Source organism: Magnolia sinica, chromosome 19, assembly GCF_029962835.1.
Source record: "Magnolia sinica isolate HGM2019 chromosome 19, MsV1, whole genome shotgun sequence".
NCBI lineage: Eukaryota > Viridiplantae > Streptophyta > Magnoliopsida > Magnoliales > Magnoliaceae > Magnolia > Magnolia sinica.
This window is the reverse complement of record NC_080591.1, coordinates 3,612,254-3,627,477: the sequence shown is the minus strand read 5'-3', so window position 1 is coordinate 3,627,477 and position 15,224 is coordinate 3,612,254. Positions and strand designations below refer to the sequence as shown.

The 15,224-nt window shown below is 38.7% G+C and overlaps 1 protein-coding gene and 1 pseudogene across 5 annotated transcripts in view; both read right to left on the bottom strand.

Moving 5' to 3' along the window:
• LOC131235510 (phosphatidylinositol 3-kinase, root isoform) overlaps positions 1–9,736 on the bottom strand; it is a 34,588-nt gene extending 24,852 nt beyond the window's left edge. The window contains exons 1-6 of one of the 5 annotated variants that reach the window (XM_058232703.1): positions 9,351–9,736; positions 8,506–8,602; positions 8,278–8,374; positions 6,910–7,068; positions 6,538–6,747; positions 3,317–3,495 (exon numbers count right to left, since the gene is read on the bottom strand). In XM_058232703.1, coding sequence (XP_058088686.1) covers positions 3,317–3,495; positions 6,538–6,747; positions 6,910–7,068; positions 8,278–8,374; positions 8,506–8,602; positions 9,351–9,462 — 854 coding nt within the window. In that variant the 5' untranslated portion in view covers positions 9,463–9,736. Of the gene's footprint in view, positions 1–3,316; positions 3,496–6,537; positions 6,748–6,887; positions 7,069–8,277; positions 8,375–8,505; positions 8,603–9,350 lie in introns of those variants that run through there. The other 4 variants (XM_058232701.1, XM_058232700.1, XM_058232702.1 and 1 more) reach the window with 4 other exon arrangements.
• LOC131235853 (U1 spliceosomal RNA) lies at positions 3,817–3,954 on the bottom strand (annotated as a pseudogene).
• Positions 9,737–15,224: the final 5,488 nt, after the last annotated feature.

Genomic DNA, 15,224 nt, shown 5'->3' with positions numbered 1-15,224 from the left:
CACAAAGATTCAAACTAGGACTGTAGCTCTGCTACTTAAAAACAGGAAACACATCTTTTGTAAAATCGCCTACATCCTACAAGTACACTTTGCACGAGGGCTTTACATGGTTACAATGCTCGGAGACCTGGATCGACACATTCAGTCCTTAGTCAAGTTGACATGGACAGTTGGGGCTGTGTCACAACTCCAAAAGTTCAGTGGTCCACCAAGATGACTGTGTTATATCTCCTCCATCCAGTCATTGTGCCAAATCATGTTAGGACGTGAGCTCAAAAATCAGGCAGATTCAAAACTCGAATGGGCCATAGCACGAGAAACTATTGGAAACCCATCAATGGAACTTTAGTAGGGCCCGTATAAGTTTCAGAGCTGATAGTTCTGTTTTCCCTTCATCTTGGTGTTCATCTAGGTGGGAATGATCTTATGAAGAGGTTGGATGGCATAAAAACACCACGGTGGGGCCCATGAAGATTTCAGTGGTGGCCATTACCAATCCACTATTTCCTGTGCCATGGCCAATTGGAGTTTTGAATCTGCCTCATCTTTGGGCTCATACCCTAAAATGAGCTTGTGAAACAGATGGATGGAGTGGATGTCCCACAGACATCGTGGTTGTGCTCACAGAGTTTTGGTTTTTAGGTTCCCTGCATAGGTGTTACGGGAAATTGGCCTACTGCAACAGCTGTTCAGGCCATAGAGAGTATGCGACAGTTGTCCAGGAGGGAGAGGATGGGAATCATCTACAACATCTATCTTATGCAGCTACATAAAAAAACTAGGTAGGGCCCACCATGTTGTTCTATATGTAAAATACACTCTGTCCATTAGGTGGGAACCCTTATTTGTATCGTAAATACAAAAGATCGGCCCAAAAAAAAACTTCCATGGCCCTTTTCATGGGAAAAATATGTAATTGTTCCTGAACGGTGCAGCCCGCCTGAGTTTTGGATCATTCTGATTTTTGAATTTCACTTCATCCCAATGAGCTACACCTGACTAATGGCCTTAGCAAAAGCTAAACACCATGGTGGCCCCCCGTACAAACCTACTGTAGGCATCCTGTCCACATTTCCCCCTCGGTGGGCCCGCCATGTTGTATATGTAAATACACTCCATCCCTCAAATTCTATCCTTGATTCTAGGCCTTGGGGATGAGAACCATCCAAATCCACAACTCTCCCAAACAGACCCTTAGTGTAAGGACAGATCAATGAATATAATCATGGTGTGCCGTAAAGGCCGTTATGTAAAGGTAACGATGGCAACCGTTATACGTTACAGGGTCGTAACGGCCATAACAACTGTTATGGAAAAAAATTACCCGTAATTGCTGTTAAAGGCACGTTACGTCCCCTATAAAGGCCATAATAGCCCCGTAATGGTCTATTTCGGCTTACGGGACAAACACAGGTTTTTCATACACTACGAGGCAGATACAGGTTTTTCGGGGGTTTTCAATAAATTAAAAAAATAAATAAATAAGAGAGACTGTAACGACTATTACGGGGCCGTAACAAACGTTATGCCCCGTATCGTAAAGGTAACAGTGGTGGCCATTACAACCACGTTACCGTTACGGAACGCCTTGACTATAATTGCCCATTGCGCAACTGAAATCAACAAAGTTGATTCCTGCACGTGACATGCATTATGTGCCACACCCTAGTAATTGAAAAGGGACGACACTTAAAGTTGATATAAACACAAAAATAGAGCAAACAACGCTTGAAATTTTTCATCTTCCTAGTACATGAGAGCAAGCTTTTAAGTCGCTAGATTTCCAAAAAAAAAAAACAAAGATCATCAGTTAGGTTCTCAATGAAGTATCAAGGTTCACCTTCCTCTGAAAGTTTAATTGCTCAAGCATGGATATCGCCAGTGAAGCTTGACCAAGACCTCAACAAGCCAGGGAAACAAAACCAATGCAAAAACTTAGTGATGCTAAAAGGCTAGCCAAAAGATACACGACCAGGGGCCCAAGTTGCAATTAAAAAATAAAAAGAAAAAGAAGAAGAAGAAGAAGATTAATTATGTTTTTTTGTTGGTATTAAGAGATGGTGGACGATTAGAACCTTTATTTCCTCAGCGGATTATTTCAAAAGTAGTAACCTCACACTACAAAAGGAAGCTCCTTCAACTAAGAAAATAACCAATCCCATGGTTTAGGGCTATAGCCTTTTGCAACAGTACTAGAAAAACACCTTCCAGCATGATAAAGCATTTGATTCAAGGAATAGAACCCAAAAACCTAAGACTGATAACATCAAAATATATTATCAAAGATGGAAAACAGAAAACTATGAGTCAGGGTCCATTGAGGCCCTTGTAAACTATAAAAGCAAAAGACCAGTGGATGATGATGTACCTCGAGAAGTAGAAAGAATTACAATCCCCATTCCACCTAAAATCCTAGGAATTCATTGAATAGATTCGTGGGCCAGGTCGGCAGATATGCCTTAAAATATTTTTTATATGTTCCTTTCCTAATTCTCCTATGTTGCAGGGTTGAAACCAATAAATATTGTTTTGTTTTTCCAATGTTTCCTAACGTTTTCAATAAAACCTTCTCGAAGAAGTATTTTAACAGCATTTTCAGTCATATTAGCATATGCTACTCGACCGTTCCTTTTTTATCCATGCCGGCATTGCTTATAAATGAACTCTTATTCTACATACCACAACAGCCAGCTCAGTTCTACTTCCATCTCATATAGATGAGTTCAAAACATTTACTTAATGCGAATTATTCATCTGATAAATCATCCAATTCATCGAGTCATGTTGATTCGGATTATTCCAAGGCTTTATTATTTGTTTGCCGCACTAAAAAATAAAGAATAAAAATAAAAATTTGAATGCCCAGTAGAAATAGAATTAGCTAAAGACTTTCTTTGTCAATAAATAACACTGAAAGAACACTCCAGGTGCAAATAATAACTCCAACAAAGAAAATAACCAAATCCCAGTTCTTCGGCCTACTCCCAGTCTCCCACTACAAGAGTAACAAAGGAACACCTAACTCTAGAATACAAAGTATAATCACTTCCTAGCAGCAAACACGCATCCTAGAGCCCTAAGGTCCTAGGTTTCCCCACTGCCAAGATCAAATCTAAAATTTTTGAAATATTAAGGAAAGAACTGCTAATGAGAGGTCTTTTGTACTCAGTATAACCACCAAATGCCCTGGAAATAGATTAATATAAATAATGTGGAAAAAAAAAAAAAAAAAAAAGACGACAATTCAAATTATATGAAATAAAGAATGAAACATTTATGACTAATTTTAAATGAAGAGCGTCAGGCCGGTGCTTACTTCCTTTCATTTGAGCTCGGTTTTAGATCCCTATCAATGATTCCACGAGTCAAACTCCTTGCTAGTTTGAGTTGCTTATGCTCAGAAGGATTTATTCTTCCCACCTCCGGATCCCATACAGTGACAAGCTCATTTGTGGAAGATATTGGAGATGGGGAAAAGAAGTTTGCTCCTGACTCCTACATTTTCAAAATACCAAAGTCACTGTTACCAAAATGCAACAAAACGCCTTCACCATGGTTTCTATAACAGCGTAAAAAAGTCACAAGTAGTAAAACTAACGGGGCACTCCCGTAACATTAAGGGGTTGCAATAACGGCCTGCAATATAACGACCATTATGCTTTATAACAGACTGATATATCCATTCTAACAGCATCAAGCTTAATTTATATAATAGTTACATTTAATAGTAAAATAAATATGCCTACAATATTACTATGGTATTACATGTATATGCCATGTTTTTTCAAATTCATCGGTTTTTTTTTTTTTTCTAATCAGGGGCCGCGCGAACGCATACCCCCTCTACCACAAATTATGGTGTCCACTCTCCCGCTTGGGGAGATGGTAAGACAGCACACCTCCTAAGTGCAATGGAAGCAGCTGCCCAAGGCCATCCGCCTTCCTGGTAGGTTGATAAACGACCAGAACAGCCATTATATCACCCGAGATCTTGATTTGCAACACATGCTATCTATCCTTTTATTTCATAAATAAATTAAATTACTTAAAAAACGAAAGGCAACATGCCAAGGTGTCCACAAACATTGCATTGTTGATAGTCTAGTAGATCCATCATCCAGGTTTTTTCTTTTTTTGTTCTTTTTGTGTGTGTGTGTTTTGTTGGGAGTTTGTCGTTTAAAAACTAACAGATATCAGCCATTATGGCTTTAACCCCTGGACTTTTTCTTATCTGTTTTCAGACGCTGGCAGTTATGAACTGTCATAGCAGGAATTTAAATCATCACTTTCACATAACATTATGGGCACAATTAAATAGAACAAGAGTTTGATCAACCAAGAGGGTAAGAAAATGATTTTAAAATATTTTAACTATAAAATATATATAATAAAATTACTAAAAGACGAAAAACATAAAACATAAAATAACATGTTTTTTAAAGGTCATAAATAACTTTTTTTTTTTTTTTGAGAGAGAGAGAGAGAGTAACAAATGTATTTCTCCTCCTGTATAAAAATACTAAAGTCATCAAAAAATGCCTCTGAATTCCTCCATCTTACATTGGAAGAAAGTGAGAACGAGAGAAACATTTAACCAAATTAGCCCTCAAATGAGTTAGTGGACTTGTGGCCAAGTTGAAACAATACCAAGCCAACCTGAGAAATTTAGGCCAAGCCACACTAAAACTAGGGCGAGCCTGGACTTCCCAACTTAGTCACCTAATGAATGAACCGACCTAATCGACTTTGGGAAGTCCCGGGCTGACCGACCTAGTTTGCAAACTACTAATAAAAGCATGGTGTTTTGGTCATAGGGCTAAAGTTTTCAACCCATTTATGCTCATGTGGTGACTCAACACACGCCCAAGCCAAAGCAACCCCACGGCAACGATAGGTTCATTTAACCTTGCCCATATGCACATCTTTGTGCCAATATCCCGAACAAATTGACCTGCCCATCAAGAGCCAACTCATTACAAGCATCCGCCATGCTATGCACCTCCATCTGACATCAAAGACCCACAACGCTCCATGAGTACTACAACACTATAACTCTCGCTGTTGTCCAAAAGTTCAAAAACACAAATCAAGTAGTCCACTTACCTTGAACCATACATGCACATTCATGCACCACAAGCCAACCAAATGAAGCCTACCTCATGGGGGACAACCATCCATCGCAAGCAGAAAAGAAAGCTCTGCCTCATTGGCGTGCGATAGAGCCAAACCAATAACTAGGCAACTCCTTGGTTCTTTTCTATTCCACTAAAACCAATCATGTGCAAAGCTCATAGCCAGACCTAAACCACCTTGTTCACCTCAACCACTTTACCCTGGGCAGACCTTTGTGCAGAAATGTCTGTGCAAGTCTCCCACCTTGCCAAGCCAAACCTTTATCACCCACATGACCATACATCCACCAACCCCCCTAGTCATGACCATCCAAACATGGCTTGAGGACCCAACCCATGTGCTGAACCTCAACGCCAACCTGCAATACAAACATATGCTAAACAAAACATCCGTGCAAGACCACTATCAAATGGAGAACCCAAAGCCAAACACATCACACCCAGCTGTGTACATGGTGGCTCAAATGAGTCCCAACCTTGCATACCATCTCTTTTAACCCCTTGTTGGCATGATATCTTGCTTCACCATACCAGCACAATATCCATCTAATGCAACCCCAGGCTCCTCAATGGGGGGCATCCACATGATGAGCCAGACCAAAAGACACCGCCATGCCAAAATCAAGTTTTTCGGACTTCCATACTGTGTAAAGCATAATTGTACTATACCAGATATGACTTCAAAATTTGAACTCGTAGTGCTGCTTATCTGACAACTCAAAGTCATTGGCTACAGATATCAGCAAATAAACCACAAGGGAGCAACGTGGCGCTTCAAGATATTCTCTAAGCAAAAATATCGTTGTTGCCTTTTTCCTTTTCAATAAAATTTTGTTGTCACTGATCCAAAAAAAAAAAAAAATTGATACTCTCCGCACTGCAGCCCACCACATGCAATCAGCCTTATATATATATATATATAGAGAGAAAGAGAGAGAGAGAAAGAGGAATGCTCACCTGTGCACCAGTTCTCACGAGAACTTGTGAGAAAATTTTCAAAACTCATCACACGTGATGTGGGCCCAAAATCTGAACCGTCCATGTGATGCAGCACCTCATAAAACCCCTGGGGCCCGACTTTCACTCTGATCCAAAACTTGGGTGGGCCATGGCAAATGAGAGAGACAAATCAAGGAAGGAAACTATTTCCTTTTTCCATGGCCCACCCAAGTTTTGGATCAGAGCGAAAGTCAGCCCCTGGAGGTTTCATGGGGTGCTGCATCACATGGACGGTTCAAATTTGGGGCCCACATCACATCTCTCTCTCTCGTACAAGCACTAGCCAGGCATCTCTCTCACACACTATCCAAGCATCTCTCTCTCTCTCTCTCTCTCTCTCTCTCTCTCTCTCTCACACACACACACACACATATCGTTAAGAATCCTTTCTAATGCAAATACTAACCTGAAAAACAACTCTATGTTCAAAACTGCAGAAGTCAACTATCAGGCTTATGTGAGAATCCCCACTTCTAGAGCTTTCCCTTTCCTTGATCTTGTCCAGAGCTTTAAATGTGAGATGGTCCAGCCAATCAATCTGTTGAATTTGTCCCCTTTCATACTTGTTAAAAAGCTTCTCCAAACGTTCCAACTCTCCACGCTCATGCCTAGGAACCTGTTAAGCACATGGGGGAACAAAATGATCTGCAAATGAGATCAATATTATGAAATTTTAAGGAAAAACAATCTAATAAGTTGAAGCATGTGAATGCAGTTGCTTATTAGCTGAGAACTAAATAAAAGGTCCATATACACCATTTGACAATTATTCGGAAACCTTTCCAGGAGTTGTTGAAGGATATGATCCATCAGCCTCTTTCCTTGGCCAGAGTCTAAGTGTCTGCTTCCCCATTTTAAGTTGCTTTTTACGATTAAAGAGAAGAATGGTTGCCCCACCAATTAATCCATCATCCTTCCCACAAGATACATCCCGGACCTGCATATCCAGCAAGGACATCGGTAAATGGACGACTATAGATGCAAGTATAGAGAGAGATGGAGAGAGATGAAGTGCCTATAACAAGATCTCTACATAGGTAACACTATCAACTATGATAAATTAAAATATCAATAAGACGTTGGCATGTTTCGCTAAGATATGTGTTTGACAGTTCAAGTTACATTCTTTAATAAGTAAAATAAATTTATTTAAAAAAAAAAAAAAACACTAGAATGAAAAAATTCCTCCTGTACTCTCCAATTACAAAGATCATCTAATAATAAAGTATTATGATGTTAGTATACAGTGTGAAATGAGTCATATTTACAAACAAGCTAAGGTATTAGCCTATTAGGTTGAGCTGGAACTCCCATTTTTCCAACTTGGTGAGCTTTGCTACCTTTTTTTTTTTTTTTTTTTTGAATGGGAGCTTTGCTATTTTTTATGAGAGGCAAAACTCCATTTCTAAAACAGAACTGGAGTATTTAAATGCCCAGAGCCATTTTTTATGGGTGAACAACTGTGAAACTTAAGCGCCAATTTCCAAACTATATAGACAAGACTCTTCTCTCTTCTTCTTTTTTTCTTTTTCTTTTGATAGGTAAGTTGGGCTCGAACCCAAGTCTTTAATGTTGAAACACAAGATAATATAATTATCACCCATCAATAAGAATAGTCTGATTTATATAAATAGCACAGATGAGCTGTGAAAGTTTTGGTGGATCTGCAATCCCTATCTATAAATTAGTGGGCATAAGTCCTCATGGGATCTTGTCATACAAAAGTTCCTATACAAGCATAGCATATGGGACCACGCAATCTACAAGATTGATGAAGCAAACAACCATAAGGCCAACCACTACAGTGTAGATGGAAGCATTTGATTCCAATGCATGACACATTTAAGAAACCTCCTTAACTATAACAGCACCTTGTAAGTTGTAAGTTTCAAAGTTTAAATTAATCTGGCTTCTGCTAAATAAACAATTTCCTACCAAAACCCATATCAGTGACTTTCATGTAACAGTCATCAGACATACCCTATAAAATGGTTAGATTTGAAATCTCCATATTACTACAAGATATCATAAGGCAAGCACGTCAGTTAAACCCAAAGACGAGTAGATGACATCTCAGCCAGATCATATCAGGTGCCCAGAAATGTGCAAGCATACAACTGTTTATAAGATGGCCCTTATTACTTACAGTTAGTGCAAGTTGTGCATGAGCAGTTAAGTCCCGATACTTTGCACTCAGTGTGATCATTTCATTCCAGCAATATGGTCGTCCAGCAGATTCCAAGCTGACATGTATACAAGTTAAAGAAATCAAAGATGTTAATCTGCTAAAAAAAAAAAAATTTAAAACAAATGCATAATCTATCTCTGGAACTATCATATCATCTAAAGATCATAGTAAAAGTTTGCAATTAACCTTGTTCTCATTGGAAGCCCAAAAGGGGCACCATCAATGAACAAAATACACTCTACATATAGCTCTGCACTCCTGTTCTCAATTGAAGAATCAAATTCTGCACAATAAAAACTAGTAATTGTTAACGTGTAATAGCGTAGGAGAAATTATTTCAACTGGTTTGAGTTTCAGACATTTTCACCAAAAACTGGCCTGGTACTGAACGTGAAGATATTACATATCAAGAAATCAATCTTTGTATATGTGGCTCAGGCATACAAGATCAGGATTGTTATTCTCTCAGGTCCTGCTATGGATGGGTCATACACCAAAAATCACACTGGTCAGCGGTCAGAAAATCATAGCACCACTCGAATTTTATCCACTGAATGTTGACCATTTTGGACTTTTTTAACAGCCCAAAAGTAATCCTTGAGACTTTTTTTTTTTAAAGTTGTAATCCTTGAAACTTGTGACCAATCAGTGCCTAGAATCAGCCAGCAGGTGTGAATTTTTGTGCTATGTCCATCATCGATACATCCAAACTGATGAACAGTCCAGATTTTGTTGCCATACAGTATCACATGTCCGGCACGTAATTCCATGCCTGATTCCCATTGTCAGACCCGAGAGTGTTCTTAAAAGAGTGCACTTCTAATCAAACTCCTTGCAATCAAAATCGCAATTTTGACCAGAAAGCAACTAAATTACCCAAGACTCTTCACAGGTAAGACGCAATTGCCGTTACTGTCCAAATTTCACTAACATTATTTGCAAGAAACCCTAATTCCCTCCAACACAGCAGACTGGAACTGAGAAAAAAACCCTAATTTGATGATACGGTTGGAAGAAGATAGGAAAATTACCAGTGTCGGATGCAGTCGCTGCTGGAAGATTCCCTTCCAATCGTTCGATGCGGAAGGTGACGGGCAGATTGATGTCGCAAGACAGGAAGAATCGGAACTCGTTTCCGCTCATCTTGTGTCCGATTTCCTGTTCCAATTCTTATTACGGGAGAAAGATTCTCATTTCTAGTTTGGAAGATAGGGAGGATTTGAGATTGTGATTGGAAGGTATTTTGATGGCGGGGGAAACTGAGAGGAGAGGACGCGGATTTCTTTCGCAGGAAGTTCTTGCGCAAGGATGCTGGGTGGGCCCCACTGATATTTTTGTGAGAAATCCACCCCGTTCATCCGTTTTGAGATCTCATTTTAGAACAACGGTCGAAAAATGATGCGTATCCAAAACTTAAGTGGGTCACACGAGAGGAAACAGTGGAGATTCAGTGTGAATCGTTGAAACATTATTGTGCCCTTAAAATTTCTGTGTCGAGCAAGTTTTTTTTGTATTTTCACTTCATCCCAGGGGTAATAAACGGTTTGTATGGAAGCGGATCTGACCGGCCAAACATGCCCTTAGGGCCTGTTTGGGCATTTGGCTTACAGTGGATTAGGAGGGGTAGGATTGTAAAATCCTCCCCTATTCCATCCCACATCTGTTTGGGCAACCGAGCCACCGTCTCTGCTTAAACTTCCAATATCCTTAAACTGAGGCGCGGGATTGGGGGAGGGATTTGGCGATCCGGCGGGCGGGATTCGAAGGGATTTCAGAAGACTTCTCGAGGCCATCGTCTCCCAGTGATAGGTCTTCAAAGTATGGCTGCAGCAGGACGTGAATGTAACGCCCTGAAATTCAAGTGAAGTAATGGCAGAAATGGCGGGAATCCTTCGTCGATTTATAGCCCTCCAGGCAATGGTTATGTGGACAGGGAGAAGAGGTCTCTTTGTGCGGAAACCAGGATCAGTGAAACCAAAGGTAAGCCCCTTCATCCGTTACCACTAATTTGGGGTTTCTTGTTATTTTTTCTTTTTTCTTCCCACCATTCATTTGCGAGCCAAAAACTAGATGTCAATGATTGGCTGCTGGGGAACTTCTTAGTTTCAACAGATGAATGAAAGATTTGGAATTGTAAAAGGTGGGTGTTGCTTTTGTGGAATGTGCCAGATGGGGCATTTTGCTGTTTGCAACCCTGCCTGTCATGGCCCATATGAGAAACAATCTCGTTTCTTTCATATAAATAGGAATTTCCACTTCTTTCCAGATCATTTCACGGAAAAGCCAAAAGCAAAATTATATATATATAGGAAGAGAAGTTGAAACCGAGGCAGATTGAAAACCACCTTTCCTTTTAATTCCCTTTCAATAATGATGTCTATGTGCTAAATGCAATTGAAGTTACTCTCCTCTCTCTGCATATCCACACTCTCATGGTAAAAATCCAAACCTTAATTTATTTCTTAATTTAATTTTATTATTATTATTCTTTTTTAACTTTCCACCGTAGGTTTTGTTGGTAAATCAGGACTGAAATTAGTAGTGCAAACGGGTCCAGGTGACTCAATGGGTCTTTATCAGGTTGGGTCCCAGGCAAATAAATGAGTTGACAAAAAAATCTGATCTGCTGTGTATCATTTTAGGTATTTGTTTTCTTTTACAAGGGCTAGGGCATCTGTGAGAGAGAGAGAGAGAGAGAGAGAGAGGTGGGAAACCATCCTTACTATGGGCCATTCAAAGATAATTTGACTAGGGCCTCATTTGAGTTTGGATGACTATTAACCATCCATTTCTATGCTATAATTGGATCACTAGGATTATCTGATGAGGGGTTCTATGCACCTTTGCCCAGCCAAGGTTGACAACTATATGAATGGTTTGGATTAGATTAGGTTGGCCTACCCATATGGAAGGGGAGTTATTTAATACTCTGGCAGTCTGTAACATCTGATAGGCAGTCACTTAGAAGTTATGGACATGGCATAGATTAACTAAAACTAGACCCACTTGATTGTGGAACCTGCTGTTTTAACAATCTACCCTTGAACCAGATTATTTGAACATCAACAACCCAACTAATAGTTGACGGAATGAAATAAAATTCAACATTTTCACTTGGTAGAGGATTCTTTTTATGAGAAAGTACTGTAGTGTTGTTGTTTTTTTTTTTTAATTTAATCAGTTGGTAACAACCATGTAATATTTTTTTTAAACAATTATAGAAAGATAAGGTGGCCCTTCTAACCCCTCTTAAAAAGCCATGTTAGTGTTTATTAACATGTGGTATTTGTGTTGTAGTATCTGCTGATTGGTGCTTTAGGATTGCTAGCCATAACCTCCAAGGACTAATGGTGAGCCTAACTTGTGAAGTAAGCTCAGTTTTCAATAATAGGTGAAATATGGATTTTGTTAATGTTGTTGTGCATTGCCTACACCACTGCTTTTGTTTTTGCTAATGAATTGTGTCACCTCTAATATTTGATTAGCACATCGTGCTTGGTGAGTTTGTCTGACATGCATGCTAGAGACCTTAACCGTGTGCAAATTTTCCCATTGGAATAATGCACAACATATGGATTCAAGTGTAGTGTTGGGATTTCTTTTATGAATCCATTGAAAGGTTAGGATCATCCTGTAAATGATATTTTTGAGGCATGGTCCATACAAGGTGGGACACAACAGAAATGGTGTAAATCACCAAACCATAGGTCTGTTGAGTTCAACAATCACTCCATTAGTCTCTTCACTTCACCTTAGATGGAGAATGCTCAAAATTGCCAAGATTGGAATATCTCAGGGACCAATTTAGGACCTTTATCAGTTGACTATAGACCATTGACATATTTCTCATCTTAAATATCTACCTATATATCATAAATTGAAAGGTTGAGATCATCGTATCAAGATATTTTTGAGGTATGGTCCATCAAAGGTGGAATATCTCAGGTGAAGAAACACTTTGCTTTTGGCTTTTTTTTTTTTTGAAATATCCAAACAATCTTCCTTCTAATATCCATTTTCTCTATGCACCTTCGTCCAGCCAAGGTTGACAGCTATATGAATGGTCTGGATCAGATTAGTTAGGCCTACCCACATGGAAGCGGAATTATTTAATACTCTGGCAGTCTGTAACATCTGATAGGCAGTCACTTAGAAGTTATGGACATGGCATAGATTAACTAAAACTAAACCCACTTGATTGTGGAACCTGTTGTTTTAACAATCTACCCTTGAACCAGATTATTTGAACATCAACAACCCAACTAATAGCTGACGGAATGAAATAAAATTCAACATTTTCACTTGGTAGAGGATTCTTTTTATGAGAAAGTACTGTAGTGTTGTTTTTTTTTTTTAAAAAAAAAAAATCAGTTGGTAACAACCATGTAATATTTTTTTTTAACAATTATAGAAAGATAAGGTGGCCCTTCTAACCCCTCTTAAAAAGCCATGTTAGTGTTTATTAACATGTGGTATTTGTGTTGTAGTATCTGCTGATTGGTGCTTTAGGATTGCTAGCCATAACCTTCAAGGACTAATGGTGAGCCTAACTTGTGAAGTAAGCTCAGTTTTCAATAATAGGTGAAATATGGATTTTGTTAATGTTGTTGTGCATTGCCTACACCACTGCTTTTGTTTTTGCTAATGAATTGTGTCACCTCTATTATTTGATTAGCACATCGTGCTTGGTGAGTTTGTCTGACATGCATGCTAGAGACCTTAACCGTGTGCAAATTTTCCCATTGGAATAATGCACAACAGATGGATTCAAGTGTAGTGTTGGGATTTCTTTTATGAATCCATTGAAAGGTTAGGATCATCCTGTAAATGATATTTTTGAGGCATGGTCCATACAAGGTGGGACACAATAGAAATGGTGTAAATCACCAAACCATAGGTCTGTTGAGTTCAACAATCACTCCATTAGTCTCTTCACTTCACCTTAGATGGAGAATGCTCAAAATTGCCAAGATTGGAATATCTCAGGGACCAATTTAGGACCTTTATTAGTTGACTCCATTAGGTGCTTAGGCCTCTTTTGCTATCTCAGCAGTTGGGCTTTTGTTTTGTTCAGCCTCGTCTTTCCTTTCCTTTTCTTTCTTGTTGTCTATTGTTTTCTTTTTTTCCTTTTAATGCTTTTTCAGTTTCATTGCTTTTTAAAAAAAATGCCATAGGCAGCTATGAGGATTAACACTTGCAATATCTAGTGATTGTCTATTCCATTGATTTGGATTGTCCATCATGAGGGAATTATCTTTGTTTACACTTTCTTCTTAATAATCACTCAAATTTTGAAGATCCTACCATCAAATCTTTCTTCTTCTTCTTCTGAGGTGGGAGCACACCACCTGCAATTTTATTAATGACAACAAAAATTACATACAACAGGGGAGGGGAATATGTCTAACGACTATCAAAACACCATACAAGATAGAAGCCTCTGCCAAAAATAGCAAGGCTCCACATATGTATGCATTAAAAGTAAAGCTATGTTTAGCCAAAGGTAAGCTTGAAAATCGGTTATCATGAAACATACTCCTAACAGGACAGCAGCTTGTCATAGTACTAACTGCTGCTGAGAACTGAAATCAAAGCTGTATTGTTAATATAGAGCAAAAGGAAGACACTGCTGTAGAAAGGGCTACTCTGGGTGAAAATTCTGTAGGACAACTACCAACTCAAGAACTCTACCATCCAATCACCAAATAAGAAATAGATGGTCCATATTTATTATAATAGAAAAGGTCTGATCTTTGATCTGGATCATCTATCATGATGGGCTCACGTTCGAATGTCCATCCCTCTTAGTTGCTCTAATTTGATGATCCTAATCATCCAATCAATGTATACTTGTTGTCTATTGTTTTCTTTTTTCCCTTTTAATGCTTTTTCAGTTTCATTGCTTTTTTAAAAAAATGTCATAGGCAGCTATGAGGACTAACACTTGCAATATCTAGTGATTTTAACTTGTAGAAAATATAGGCAGGGCTGTTGACATAGTTTTATGGTTGTACGTTATCATGGCTTTGTATATGATGTAACATACTTTGAACACTTGTAAAGATAGTGGGCTGTTTTTATTTAATGAAATACATGAAATCAGTTTTTTAGTTCTATTTCAGGGCTGGTGACTTCAATCCAATGGTACTCTTCTTGCAAGGAAAGACTCCATCTTTGACACCACCTCTGCATTAGGGAGTTGTTGTAGGAGTTAGTGCTGTTTTTATTTCTGTTATTGATATAGTCTGATTAGGATTGCATTCTAATTCATCTATGTTGAAGGCCTGTTGAGGGCCTAGGCTCCAAATTGCAATTCAATTGGCTCGTGCGTCCAAACACAATCTGAGTCTCTCCAAGGTGTTTAATGCCTATGTCTAGGCAGGCTTGAGCTTTTAAACCGGCCCATAGTGGTTTTTTGGGTTTTATTTGCTGGTTATGATAATATCTTCTATATGAGATTGTCGAACTTCCATGTAGTAAAGGTTTGTAAACTCATTTTCCATGAATTGCATGCAGCTCCTACTCTTCACATAATCGGGCGGAAAGTCTTACCTTTTATATTTATTTCAGTCATATTCAATATTCAACAGGTATGTCCTAACTCATTTGCCATTTGTGGTGTCCTTTTCATTTTCCACATTTATCCAATAACAATTTTTTCACCAAATGATCATGTACATCTGCTATGTGGACATGTGCATACATAGTTGTCCTATAGATCACTATTCATCTAGAAACAGTATTTTGGATGAGCTACAACTATTTTCTACTAGTCATAGTGAAAAAAATCAAATATGGTGAGTTGATCAAACACCTTATCAATCCGTTGGTTTATATTTCTTACATCATGGCAGTCGAAAGGGAGATTTCAAATGCATTGGGGAACTGTGTTAATGTAATATTTA